This window comes from Notamacropus eugenii, chromosome 5, assembly GCF_028372415.1.
Source record: "Notamacropus eugenii isolate mMacEug1 chromosome 5, mMacEug1.pri_v2, whole genome shotgun sequence".
Lineage (NCBI taxonomy): Eukaryota > Metazoa > Chordata > Mammalia > Diprotodontia > Macropodidae > Notamacropus > Notamacropus eugenii.
Genome location: NC_092876.1, coordinates 20,226,560 through 20,241,471, shown reverse-complemented (window position 1 = coordinate 20,241,471; position 14,912 = coordinate 20,226,560). Strand labels below are relative to the sequence as shown.

At 41.9% G+C, this 14,912-nt stretch overlaps 1 protein-coding gene across 3 annotated transcripts in view; it reads right to left on the bottom strand.

Moving 5' to 3' along the window:
• Positions 1 to 237: 237 nt before the first annotated feature.
• The window catches only part of LOC140508332 (uncharacterized), a 36,888-nt gene continuing 22,213 nt past the window's right edge, over positions 238 to 14,912 (bottom strand). For 2 of the 3 annotated variants that reach the window (XM_072616162.1, XM_072616165.1), the window contains 4 exons: positions 10,618 to 10,819; positions 10,461 to 10,543; positions 6,395 to 6,521; positions 238 to 4,854 (listed from right to left, as the gene is read on the bottom strand). In XM_072616162.1, coding sequence (XP_072472263.1) covers positions 3,857 to 4,854; positions 6,395 to 6,521; positions 10,461 to 10,490 — 1,155 coding nt within the window. In that variant the 5' untranslated portion in view covers positions 10,491 to 10,543; positions 10,618 to 10,819 and the 3' untranslated portion in view covers positions 238 to 3,856. The remainder of the gene's footprint in view (positions 4,855 to 6,394; positions 6,522 to 10,460; positions 10,544 to 10,617; positions 10,820 to 14,912) is intronic. The other variant, XM_072616163.1, reaches the window with a different exon arrangement.

The window sequence follows — 14,912 nt, the reverse complement described above, 5'->3', positions numbered from 1 at the left end:
CACTACCTTAAAAAATATCGATAGGTCTCCAATAAAAGAGTATCTTTTACAACATCCAATGCAACTGAGTGAAGAAAATGGGTTTCTTCTGTGGCATTAAGCAATGTAAGCAAATTTCCATTGGGTATGTTCAGGGATTCATTGTCTGTCTGTCTATCTCTTTCTGTTTCCATCTCTCTTTCTCAAGTGAGCCATACATGACGAAACTAAGGATCCAAGGAATGATAGCCATAAAAGTAGTATTTTCATACTGATTTAATGTTTGCAAAGCAGTTAACAAATATTGCTTTAATTAAATTTTCACCTCAACTCTGGGAGGTAGATGTCCTTATCATCCCCATTCCACAGATGGGGAAACTCAGGCAGGATGAGGTGACATAACTTGGTCAGTCATATACAACTAGGAAGCACCACAGGTGAATTGTAATTCACCTAATCCCTTAAAGAAAGCATTATAGAAATTGATGTACAAAGACACTTAAAGAATTTTTCTGCCTGGAAAGAAAAGGAAACACTGTGAATACCAATTAATGGAGGAATGGCTGAAGAAATGAAGTTTATGAAAGGAATGAAATATTGAGGAGAAATGGCAAATAGCAGGATTTCAGAGAAAAACCATTACATGTACAGAGTTTTCCGTACAGGATGGAACCTGGGGATGTTTAATGAGGTCTCTTTTTTGGGAGGTATAATGCAGTCTGGGCTGCAGCAAGAAGCCTTCCCTTTTTAATTAAATCCAAAGTTTTGTCTCCAGCATGATTTCTCCAAAGTATAGTCAAATAGAATTTCTAGGGGATGTCCTTTCCACCTTCATTTCAGTAGGGACAAGGTTGGGTACTGATCATTGTCCTCTAGAGAAAAGCATGAAACCAAGCCCAGCATGTGGCATGTAGACCTGCCCAGCATGCGGCTCACAGACCAGCACAGCGGTGCACAGACCACCTTGTGCAGCAGGGACAGGAGCCAGACTAGGCTTCAGGGCACCACTCTTAGATTGCTCAACCCACAAATGCCATATATAGCTTCAAAGGTCAGTGTGAGGGCTCCTTCAACCAGGAGAAGGGAACATGGTCTGGACCTCCAGCAGTAGGCACTGCAGTGGCAGCTGCTATTTTGGGAGCCGTCTGCCTAGAGCCCCTGGGGGAATTGAATGACAGATCTGAATCTCAGCCCTGAGTGGCAACCCTGGGAGACCTCTGCCCAAAGCCCCTAGGGAAATTGAACCAATGATCTGATTCTCAGCGCTGAGCTCCACCCAGAGGTGAAGAAGAGTACTGGCAGTGGAACTGGAGGCAGTTCTGGTGAGAAAATTTCAATTGAAGATTCAGGGCAGCAAAATTTTTTATTACTCCCAGACCAGTGTGCAGACCAGGAGAAGAGTTTACCCATGATTTTGCCACCATGCAGGAACTGAGAACTTACAGGTCCCCAGAGTATACCCTCCTCTTGACAAAGGACTCAAAAGTCAAGTAACTGTCTGGGAAAATGCCCAAAAGAGTGAGAAAAAAATAAGAGTACAGAAGGTTACTTTCTTGGTGAACAGGTATTTTCTCCTATCCTTTTGGATAAGGAAGAACAAACCATAGCATCAGAAGAAGTCATGGCTTCCACATCCAGAACCACCAAAATAAATATGCAATGGTTTTAGGCCATTGAAGAGCTCAAAAAGGATTTTGAAAATAAAGTAACAGAGGTGCAGGAAAAACTGAGAAGAGAAATGAGAGCAATGCAAGAAAATCATGAAAACCAAGTCAACAGCTTGCTAAAGGACACCCCAAAAAATGCTGAAGAAAATAACACCTTCAAAAATAGGCTAACTCAATTGGCAAAAGAAGTCCAAAAAGCCCATGAGGACAAGAATGCTTTAAAAAGCAGGATTAGTCAAATTGGAAAAGGAGGTTCAAAAGCTCACTGAAGGAAACAGTTCTTCAAAAACTGGAATGGAGCACAAGGAAGCTAATGGCTTTGAGAAACTAGAAATTACAAAACAAAATCAAAGAATGAAAACATAGAAAATAATGTGAAATATCTCAATGAAAAAAAAAAACTGATCTGGAAAATAAATCCATGAGAGATAATTTAAAAATTATGGGACTATGGGAAAGCCCTGATCAAAGAAAGCCTAGATGTCATCTTTCAGGAAATTATCAAGGAGAACAGCCCTGATATTCTAGAACCAAAGGTCAAAATAAATGTTGAAAAAATCCACAAATCACTTCGTGAAAGAGAGTTGAAATGAGAAACTCCTAAGAATAATTCAGCCAAATTTCAGAGTTCCCAGGTCAAGGAGAAAACATTGCAAAGAGATAGAAAGACACAATCCAAGAATTGTGGAAACAAAATCAAGATAACACAGGATCTGGCAGCTTCTACATTAAGGGATTGAAGGGCTTGGAATATGATATTCCAGAAATCAAAGGAACTAGGATGAAACTCAAGAATCATCTGCTCAGCAAAACTGAGTATAATACTTCAGGGGAAGAAATGATCATTCAATGAAATAGAGGACTTTCAAGCATTCTTGATGAAAAGACCAGAGCTGAAAAGAAAATTTGACTTTCAAACACAAGAATGAAGAGAAGCATGAAAAGGTAAACAGGAAAGAGAAACCATAAAGGGCTTTATAAAGTTGAACTTTACCTACATACCTACATGGAAAGATATTTATAACTCTAGAGACTTTTTTTAGTATTTAGAATTTTTTTTCGTATTAGAATATAGTAGACTATATTTTCTCTCTCTCTCTCTCTCTCTCACACACACACACACACACACACACACACACACACACACACACATCAACAGAGCACAGACAGATTTGAATAAGAAGGGATAATACCTAGAAAAAAATAAAATTGAGGGGTGAGGGAGGATTATATTGGGAAGAGAAAGGGAGAAATGAAATGGAGCAAATTATCACCCATAAAGGAGGCAAGAAAAAGTTTTTTCGGTGGAGAAAAAAAGGGAGAAGGTGAAAAAAGGAAGCTCACTTCCTTCACATTTAGCTTAAGGAGAGAATGACATGCTCACTCAGTTTGGTATGAAAGTATATCTTGTGCTATAGAAGGGTAGAGGAGAAGGGGACAGGTGGGGTGAGGAGGATGATAGAAGGGAGGGAACATGAGAGAAGGGAGTAATCAGAAGTAAACACTTTTGGGGAGGGACAAGGTTAAAAGACAGAATAGAATAAATGGGGGGCAGGATAGGATGGAGGGAAATATAGTTAGTCTTATACAACATGACTATTATGGAAGTCTTTTGCATAACTACACATATACAGCCTATATTGAATTGCTTGCCTTCTCAGTGGGAATGGGTGGGGAAGGAGGAAAGGAGAGAAGTGGGAACTGAAATTATTAGGAATGAATACTGAGAATTGTTTTCACTAGAACTTGAAAATAACAAACACAGGTAGTGGGGTATAGAAATTTATCTTGCCCTACAAGAAGAGAGAGAGGAAGGGGATAAGGGAAGGGAGGGGTGTGATAGAAGGGAGGGCATATTGAAGGAAGGGGTAATCAGAATGCAAGGCATTATGAGGTGGAAGGAGGAGAGAGATGGGGAGAAAATTTGGAACTCAAAATTTTGTAGAAATGAATGCTCAAAACTAAAAATAAATAAAGACAAAAAAATTACAGATTACCTAATTTTTAAAAATCAAATGAAAAAAAAGCATGACCCCCTTTCCAAAGTGATTGAATTCATAAGGTTCTCTCCAGTGAATTCTTTGATATTCCGTAGGACTGGATCTTATTCTGAAAGTCTTTCCACAGTGATGACATTCAAAAGGTTTCTCTCCAGTGTAGATTCTCTGATGGGCCCCAAGTTTACTCCTTGTAGTGAAAGCCTTTCCATATTAATTACTTTGAAAAGTTTTCTCTTTACTGTGGGTTCTCTGATGAGCAACAACATGGGAGCTTCTTATGAAACCCTTTCCACCTTGATTACATTCACAAAGTTTCTCACCAGTGTGAATTCTCTGATGTTCACCAAGCTGGGAGTCTGTTCTCAAAGCCCTTCCACATTGATGACATAGATAAGGTTTCTCTCCAGTATGGATTCTCTGATGTGCAGCAAGACTGCTCCTGTCTTTGTAAGCCTTTCCACAATGAATACATCCATAAGGCTTCTCTCCAGTATGGATTCTCTGATGTGCAGCAAGACCACTCCCATCTCTGTAAGCCTTTCCACAATGATTACATCCATAAGGTTTTTCTCCAGTGTGGACTCTAAGATGGACACAAAGATTCTCCCTTCTTGTGAAAGCCTTTCCACAGTGATTACATTCATAAGGTTTCTCTCCTGTGTGGATTCTCTGATGAGCAAGAAGATAGGAGCTTGCTCTGAAAGCCTTTCCACAGTGATTACATTCATGAGGTTTCTCTCCACTGTGGATTTTTTGATGAGAAACAAGATGGAAGCTTGCTCTGAAAGCCTTTCCACAGTGATTACATTCATAAGGTTTCTCTCCAGTGTGGATTCTTTGATGAGCAACAAGACGGGAGCTTGTTCTGAAAGCCTTTCCACAGTGATTACATTCAAAAGGTTTCTCTCCACTGTGGACTCTTTGAGGGGCACTAAATTTGTTCCTGCTAGTACTATCCTGAACACAGTCATTCCCTGAGGTCATATTCTTACAGTGATTTAGGATACAAGACTCTCTGAATCTCTTTCCAATTTCATCAAATTGACAGTCACTCTTGGGACTTCTATCTAACTTGATAGGAGAGTGATGGTTTTCTCTCAACTTGCAGTCCCAGTGACCATAATTCATGAATCTATGCAGGACATGCTTTTCCAGAAAAATTCCAAGATTTCTAGTCACCTCGTTTTCTTTGAATCTGTTCTCTAAATCTGAAGAAAACAAACAAGCCAACATATATACAGCAAAAGATACACACATATAAAGATACACAGCAGCAATTATCAAAACCACTTGGTACTGGCTAAGAAACAGAAGGGCAGACAAGGGGAATAGGCCAGGTACTCAAGACACAGAAGCTAATGAACATAGCAATCTATTGTTTGATAAATCCAAGGACCCCAGCTTCTGTGATAAGAAGAAAAATTGCTAGGAAAACTCGATAACAGTGTAGTGGAAACTAGGCACAGACCAGTGCCTGACATTGTACACAAGAATAAAGTCCAAATGGGTACATGATCTAGGTATAAAGACTGATACTATAAACAATTAGTGGAACAAGGAATAGTGTATTTATCAGATTTATGGAGAAGAATTTTTGATTAAACAAGAGATAGAAAACATTATGAAGTGCAAAATAGATAGTTCTGATCACATTAAATGGAAAAGTTTTTGAAGAAACAAACCCAATGCACCCAAACTTAGGAGGGAAGCAGAAAACTGGGAAAGAATTTTTGCAAATGCTGTCTTTGATAAAGGCCTCATTTCTAAAATATATGGAGAACTGAGTCAAATGTACAAGAATACAAGTCATTCCCCAATTGATAAATGCTCAAAGAACATGAACAAGCAATTTTCAGAGGAAGAAATTAAAGCTTTCTATAGTCATATGAAAACATGCTCTAAATCACTATTTATTAGAGAGATGCAAATCAAAACAACTCTGAGATACCACATCACACCTATCAGACTGGCTAACATGACAAAACAGGATGATGATAAATGCTAGAGTAGATGTGGGAGAGTTGGAACACTAATTAATTGTTGGTGGAGCTGTGAGCTGATCCAACCATTCTGGAGAGCAATTTGGAACTATGCCCAAAGGGCTACAAAAATGGGCATACCCTTTGACACAGCAATACCACTTCTAGGACTGTATCCCCAAGAGAACATAAAAATGGGAAAGGGTCCCAAAGGCACAAAAATATTTATAGAAGCACTCTTTCTGATGGCAAAAAACTGGAAATCAAGGGGATGCCCATCAGTTGGGGAATGGCTGAATAAATTGTGGTATATGAATGTATTGTGCTATAAGAAATGATGAACAGGAAGACTTCAGAGAAGCCTGAAAGGACTTACATGAACTGATGCTGAGTGAAAGGAGTAGAACCAGGTGAACTTTATACACATCAACAAGCACAGTGTGCAAGGATTTTTTCTGGTAGACAAAGAACTTCATTGCAGTACAAGGACTTAAAAAATTCCAAATGATCTCTTAAGGCAAAAGGCCTTCCACATCCAGAGAAAGAACTATGGAGTTTGATCGCAGAATGTAGCAGAAAATGAATTTATTAGGAATGTATGTGTAGAAGCTATATAAAATTGCATGCCATCTCAGGGAGGGAGGGAGGAGTGAGGGCAGAAGAAGGGGGAGGAAAGGGGAAAAAATCCAAGGTATATGGAACTGATAGTAGAACACTGAAAACAAATAAAACAATAAAAAAGAAGAATAATAAAAGAAGTGGTCCTTACCCAGGAACAGCAGGTTCTGGACATTCTCCAGCATGACCTCCTTGTATAGCTCTTTCTGAGAATGGTCCAAGAGGCCCCACTCCTCTTCAGTGAAGTCCACAATCACATCCATCAGTGTCACCACCTCCTAAACCATCAAAAGTCACATGATTTAGAGCTCAAAGAGACTCCAAAATTCCTCTAGTCCAACTCTCATCCACTTCGAAGAGGAAACTGAAGTCCAAAGAAAGGATTTCCCTATCACTCATAACTTTTAAGAGCATCAGAGCCAACATTCGAAATCAGTTATTAAGACCACAATGGAATATGGAAAAAAGCATTTCATATTTGAAATGAGAATCATGATGGAATCAAAGCTAGTAAAATGTTTTACTAGACAAGGCTTCTCCTGATGGGATTAGGAACAAGATATGTGCTCTGTTAGTGATGCACAAGAATCTGTATGGGAGATAGTGGGGTCATATATAACTCCACCTCTGTCCTAAGTGACATTAAGAATATTCTTATGAAGAATTTGCAAGAAGTTGGTTAGGACTGTGGATTCTGGGAGGAAAAAAACAACAAAGGGACAGTGATCTCTCAGGAGTGAACAAAAATTATCAAGTCAATTTGGTAAAGTCTGTAATAAAGTATGAAGAAGAGAAAAGTATGAAAAGAATTCTAAAGGGAGATTACTCACAATATGGCCTCACCTGAGTGGTATGACTGTTTCTTATCCTGAGAGGTTAAGATGGCCCTGGGTATGATGAGTCATACTTAAACATCTTCTCTCTTTGCTTTACGATTGCTTTCAAGTGTTCATGGAATAAATACTTTCATTCATTTTAATATTTAATTATACAGAAATAAGAATAACTACAAGGGGAAAGGAGGGTTTCCTCTTTCATTAAAAATTTGAAATTTTATCAAGTGGGATTAGAGATTTCAAAAGAATGAGTCAAGAAGCAGATTGATGGAGACTATACAAGAAAGTGACTGATTCTTCAATTCCTTTGAGGCTTAGGAGGGCCCATCTACTGTCACAATCTGGTACATGCAAAACATGTATTTAGCTAAGGCACTTGGCGTTTCATGCTTCTCATTTCTAGCAGAATGGTATGATTCACTGGTTAAGAAGTTATATTACTGTGGAGCAATTCTCTTGTAGATAGAAATTTCTCCCCCTTTTTATCATTTTGATTTCATTTAAAACTTCTCATTTATCTTGTATTCATGTTTCACATATGGCTTCCTTTATTTCTGTTATGGAATTTCTGAGCAATTAAAGAATATTTTAATCTTTTGCTGACTTTGTTGATTCCCAAGATTTTACAAGTCTTTTCTTTTCACTAGGTATTCTGACTCATGACCCTTTGCTGCATTCTATACATTCATAATTTGAACAATCACTAGAGGAAGGCCATGCTTTTCTTCACTGATAATTCATGTCTGAAATCCCTAACTTGTTCTCATCAGAAGCTCTTGCACATTTCTTGCCTTTCCCATCCTCCCACATTTTCTCTTCCTCACCATGGGGTGAGTTCATGTCCTCCAAACACCTACATAAGAAGAGGGTCAGCTCACATATCTTCACATCTGCACATGTGCACTGTGGTGCTCTACTTTTGAACTTCTCAATGACTTTGCCATGCTATCCCAGTGTCTTTTGCCCAAATTCGCATCCTTTGGTGTGTTGTCTTTCCATTCAAAGCGGAATCTCTATGGGGAGTGGAGAGTTTTTCTTCATTTCTGTTTGAATCCCTAGGCCTTAACACATTACCTGGCATTATTCACTTGTTTCAGTTGTGTCTGACTTTTTAGGACCCAAGCTGAGATTTTCTGAGCAAAGATACAGGAGAAGTTTGTCATTTCCTGCTCTTCTTAAAAATGATCAAGTGAGGCAAACACAGTTAAGTGACCCTAAGTGACTCAGTATCACACAGCTAGTTAAGTGTTTGACTTCAGATGAGAACTCATGCACATGAGACTTCCTGATTCCAAGCCTGAGTTCTAAGCACTGGGCCACCTTGCTGCCCTCTACTTACTCCTTACCCCTTTACCTAACTTAGGTTTCATCCTTTCTTTCCTGAAAAGGCCCTCTGCAAATTTAGCATTGATGCTTTAATTGCCAAATCTGAAATATTTGTCCTGTAAAATGGGATTTAGTCGAGAAGCTACACTTATGGATCCAGAAGTCACAGGTGGCCTTGAATGCTGCAGGTTCCCCCCCACCATTACTCTAGATGGATTGCATTCACATACCAGGATAGTGATATTTTAATGCAATGATGTTCTTCACTCTTATCTTTATAAGTTTTGAACATATGGCCTTTATATCAAATGTTAAGAATATGTTTTGTGAAGGTCTGACCCACTGATAGAGGGTAAAGCATCACAAATATCCATGTGACTTCAGAGGGGACCCTATCATAATTTAGTTTGGGACACACTCAGTTCCATTTGCAGGCAGGACCTCAAAGTATAGCGCTAATTTCTTTTGATTAGTGTACTGCAAGAGTTTTAATGTGGTAGTCTTTCTCCTCAGAAGGTGAAAGAACTCAATCCCAAAATAGGATGAAGGAGGGAGAATGGGAGTTGATGGACAGATGAGGGAACAGGAGTGCCTAGGAGGAATCAGTGCTTTACATTTTGGCCCAGGCACAATGTGAGCCTTGGAGAGGAAGTGAGTGCACTAGGACAGGGTCAAGGAAGAAGAGGGGTCATTGCCATGGCCATGGCATTGCAGCTGATGGAGACCAGGAAGAGGAACAGAGAAGGCAGGGCCCTGAATTTCCAGCCATGAGTGTGAATGGAGGAAGATGATGATCCCGGAGGTTCAGGATTGAGGAAGAAAGAGACTGCTGCACCCTCAGAAAGGCTTTCTTCTGCTTTCCATATGGCCCACATTTCTAGACAAATTCTGGCTTGCGCTCCTCAACCTGGCAGATTCCCTGGCTGGCAGAAACAACCCTCTACCTTGACATGAAGATGTCTCCTAAAAATCCAGTGATAGACTTGCAGTCCCCAGAAAGGTCTGAACCAAGAGATCAGAGAGGTCAGATGGCCTGCCTGTAATCTAACTAACTAGGTTTCAGAGACAAAGAAGTGATCTTTGACGCCACCTTCATGCCAGGATTCCTGCTTCACTCAGCCCTCTTAGAGCCCTCCCCAAGAGGCCCTGCTTCCTGATTGGAGAGAGTTCACCTCAATGAGCTCAACATGTATCCGGTGACTGCTGCTCTTTGGTCACCCTGCCCATTTCCCCCAATCCCTATGCTTCTTTAACTCTGGAAAGCACACTCACACCTTTTGCATTAATATCCCCCAAATCTGATCACTGAGACTTTCACACGGAAAGTGGGTAATGGTTTTTAAAAGTGAATTTTGGAGAAACCACAACTGACTCTATTGGATGCTATACTGGATGTCCTGAGGTAGGTCAATGGTCCCTTAGTACCTCCCTTCCCCCAATCTCTGAGAAAACTCAGGACTCACTTCCTGTCCTGTTATTCTGTCTAAGAAGGCACAAAGGGCTTAGCCAATGTTGATTACTTTCCTGACTAATCAAGAAGTTACCATTTCCTTTGGACTGGTACAAGTAGGTACACTAAACACTTTTGTGACAGACCTTCCTAACTCTAACTCCAAACCCACACCCGAGTCCTGGGTTCAGATTCTGTCTCTGACATTTATCACCACTGTTATCACAATCCAGGCACTGTGACTGCCTGGGCCTCAGCTGGGGTAGCAAGAAGTCCCTGCTAGGACCCCAAGCCTGTGACAAGCTTTGCTAAGTTAACATTGCTTCTCTAAGATTTCTCTCACATTCACTGTGGGCCAGCTCCTGGGGGACCAGCAGGACTGGGTTCAAGATCACAGGGCCTTCATCTGAATCTCTGGAAGGGGAACTTGGATGGAACCACGAAAATCTGGGGTCCATGAGGGCATCAGACACTGACTGGCTGGGCAATTCATTTCATTCTGGCTGCCTCAGTTTACCCTTCTGTAAAAGAGGATAAAGCTTCTTAGGCTCTCTTGGATTCTACCTTGCTGATGGTGGTCAGGTCTCTGGATGGACTGCACTCACCTGGGATGAGGGTTTCTGGGCCATAGGCATTATTCTCCTTAGACTCCTGCCTAGGAATAGGTTGTGGTGCTCTGCAAGGTGACCTGGGGAGGGAGAAGAACCTCAGGGTGGGAGACATTGACTTTGCCTTCTTCTTCCAGGATGGATGCTGACTTACCAAGAATGCTGGAGGAGGAGCTCTCAGAATGCTCTGCCCTCAGGGGAGAGACTTCACCTCAGAAGGAGGGCAGTAGGGAGTTTTTTTCCAAAGTAAAAGGCAAAGGAATTTCACCACCAAAGGAAAAGGGCAGAAACATCTCCATTCCAAGGGAAGAGGTCAGAGAGACCTCAGCTCCAGGCAACGTGAAGGGTTCTCTGTTCTGAATGAAGAATGCATACAGATATTAACTACAAAGGAAGAAAGCAGAGAGACCTTAGGTCCAAAGAAGGCAGAGATCTCACCGCCTACTGCTTCTTTTCCTAGCCAGTCTTCTCTGGTCTAATCCCAAGAGTCTTGCCCAGTCCTGCCATCCTTCTTCTAGAATGACCCCTCTTCTCCCCTGCCCTCCCCCCAGGATTCCAAATGTCACCCCAGGGAGAGAATTCCACCAGGGCCCCCACCCAACTGGCTGGTCATATTTGAGCTCCCCTCCCCCATTTCTCTACCACTTCCCTCCTTCCCTTTCTCTGGGACTCCAGATGTCCTGAGCAGAATCTCCTGGTCTTGCAGCTCTCCTGCCATTACACTCATCTCCCCTACATGGATATGCCCATCCTAAAACCTTCCTGGTTCTCCCAGCCATTCCCCTCCCCTCTAACACCCCCTTTCTTCTCTACAGCCTGGTCCCAGACCTGCCCACCCCCACTGAGCTCTCCTCCAAACTAGAGACATTTGTCGCCTTGGCCCATCTCCATTCCTGACTTTACATATTCCAATGTTAACACCAAGGGGCCCTTTCCTTCTGTCTTGCTTTCATCTGCCAAGAGATCTCATGGGAACATAGGTGGATCCTAATGGGGAGCTGGGGCCAGGACATCAGGACCCCTGGGTCCCAACTTCTGTTACAGCTCACTTTACAAACTTTTATCGACTGATATAAACCTTCCCACCTCCCTCTAAGTCTAGGGGTTTGGATGTTACCTGATTTAGTAATTTGATTCCATGTCCTGGGAGGACCAACTCTTTTTCTTCCCCTGCTCAAAACCTGAATTCTAATAGTAAGGGGAAAAGGGCAGGAAGCAGGAGATGTTGGTGCAGGGGCACAAGAATGGCAGGAAATTAGGAAGGAGACCAGAGAAGGACCATCCTGGGATTGCTGTTGGGAGTGAGGGGGAGCACATTAGCCCAGCATAGAATCCTCAATGATCCTTCAGGTACTTTTTTTTTGTTTTTTTACAAAAGTAAAGGCAGTCCCCCACCCTCAGGAACCTTATCTGGCAATGGGTATGGTGGGCAGGGAGAGGCTCTGTGGTAGAAAACTTTGCTGGGCTGGGCAGAGAGGCCTTAGGGCACAGAATGACACTCATCCTTCAGGGCCTGGAGCAGAGAGGGAGAGCACCTAGGGTCTCATTTCCTCAACTGGAGAGGAAAGGGAAAGGTTGGGAAGGAAAAATAAAGCCATATGAAGGAGTATATCTACCTACCTACAGATTTATATATTCACGTACTTACATATGTATCTATAAACCTACTTGGCTTGGTGGTAAAACTGACTGCTCAGTTGAAAATTGAAAGCTTTTTTTTACAACTTTTCAAGGGAACTCAGGGATTTTCAGAGAGGGATGCACTCTAACCATGGGAATTCCCAGGATAAAAGACAAAGCCTGGGATGGAGCATGATCAACGAGAAGCCAAAAGGCCAGTTTGGCTGCTCAGTGCTGCGTGAAGAGGAGCTGTGTGTAACCAACTTGGAGAGGTGGCTGGGGTCCAATTCTGTAGAGCTCTTAAGTAGCTAACAGATACATCTTATGGGAGGTGCTAGAATTTACTGAAAGGAACTGATGTGGGAAGAATTGAATTTTAGGCAGATAGAGATGTCACCTTCAGAAGAGATTTTCCCTCCCCTCCCCCTCCTTCCCCCCAGTGCCTAGTGGGCAATGCAGTTAAGTTCACAGTCAGGTGTTTTGAGTGGAAGTGGCTCACATGGGCAGTTTTGTTTACTTGGCCCAACTAGAGAGAATTCTTTCTGTAGCCAGTATTCCAATGTGGTTCAGAAAAATGGTAGAAGGGAGAGAGACAGATAGTTCTCAAAAGAAAAAAATGCAAGTCAAAAATAGACAGTAAAATTGTAAAACTTGGAGATAACAATATACCACATTCAGACTCAGACAAATTAAAAGGCTAATCAAGAAGATTTAGTAACTAATGCTCTATGGGGAAAGGGAGCCAAGACAGAGGAAGGAATAGGGATGGTTTCCATGTTGCTAATGTGGAAGAAACTGAATTTGGGGGACATAGCTCCTCTCCAGAATATTACCTTAGATGTCAAAGAAACTGAGGTTCCTTACAGGTGAGTGAAATAAGGACATTGTGAAGACTTTTTATAATAAAAAATATGGGTAATATTGTATTTTCTAAATAAAATTTCTTTCCTATAAGATATCTGATATCCAGGAATTCAGGCCTTGTGGGGCCCCTCCCCTCCTCTCCCCTCCCTTCTCTCTGTGAAAGTGCTATGGACTGTAGTGGAAACTTGGAAGTTACTAGAATCTCCCCTTTGTTTGTTATACTGTTGCCACATCGACACTACAAGCTCTCCTTTTCCCCCTCCCCTCCTCTTTACTTTAGTTATAGAATAGCTAGTTAGGAATTACATGAGGAAGTGTGTTGGGATAGGTGAATATTTCCTGGGTTTTGTCTAGTTTTTCTGTGTTTAGACTGTAAGCCCACCTCCCAGATAACAGAGAGGTGGGATAGTGGTGAGGTGGAATTCTCTGCCTTAGGATATATAATGGTGCTTTATTCTCTGTAAATTGCTTCCTTCCATCAGCACTGTCCTTGTGGAGGGATGCCCTTTCTCACAATTGTCATGAATTGAATAAATCACTTTCTATTCTTACCACAAGAAGTCTTTTAATTTATTTAAAATTTTGGGTAAGGGTCTTTTAACCCACACACAGGGTTATGAAAACAAAGACAGATCCTCAGTTGTGTGTTTTTTTTTCACAGCATAAGCTCACTAATTCTGTCTTGAAGGAAACCTCCAAAAACTGGGCAGTCTCCACCGCGATATTCTGACAGAATAACTAGAGACCTAACACCCCTGACCCCACTAGACATTCTGCAAAAAGGGAAAAAATCCCCACTGAAATAAACTTTGCAAGTTCGGAGACCAAGGTTAACATTCTCCCCAAACCCAAATCACCTGACTTCCTGTCTCTATTACCCACCTACCCCAATGAAGAAAGTGGCTGCCCAGCCTCCCCAAATGGACTGAGGCTGATAGAACCCTTAATTATGACTCCATTTGCCCTTCTTTCCTTGAGGTTCTAATCACAGGGTAATTACCAGGGGGCTGAAGCTACTTTATCTTCTGGGAGGAATTCCAGTTAGTTGGAACAAGGGAAAGAGGCCTGGGCCTGGAGTCAGGAAGAACCAAGGGTTCACATTTGACCTCAGCCTCTGTGTCATTGTTGGCAAGTTACTACACCTGTTTGTCTCACTTTCCTCAATTATAAAGTGGGGAGAATAATGGCACCTCACCTCAAAAGTTGCTCTACAGATTCCATTGGTCAAGTGCTTGGCAGTTCCTGTCACGTGGGTGTGATAAAAAGGCGAGCTATTATTATTTTTATTTCTCTCTAGGAGGTTCTGAGGACCTCTAGGATGAGGAATAATCCAACAATAATTTGCTTAAGACAAGACACTGTTTCTCCTCTGCTTTCCAGTGCAGTGTCTCAAACAAACAGATGAGGAAACTGAGGCTAAGAGACTGAGTGACCTGATACAGCTGATAGATATCTGAGGCAGTGTTTGAACTCAGGTCTACCTGACTGAGGTCCAACAAAACATGCTGTTCCACCCAGCCAGTTCACATCATGCAGCAGCCTGATAGCCACAAAAAAGCATGCCCAGGATTGAGGGAAAGACCATCCAGCAGAGAGAGCTTTTTCTAAGAAGTTACCTGTTGAAAGGCAGGATTTGTTGTGTTTGTCCTTCCTTGCCAAAGAAGACCATGCCATCAGAGAAATAATGACATGACTTGCACTTGACTTTGTTTTGAGTGAGGGAGGGCTGTGCAGGTCACCAGCCTCACTTGTCATCCAGAGCCATCTGAAACCAGTGACCTGATATTCCTCAGGATGACTGGAGATGACCTGGGATGCATTGGAAGACCTTGGGCCCTTTAGGCCAAGGTCTTTGCAGGTATTCCCTTAGGGTGAGGCAAAGCCCATTCACTGAAGAGGCCTGTTTAAGAAGGAGCCAGGGCATGGACCCTTTAAGGAGGTAAAGAAAAAGAAAGACATCAGGCT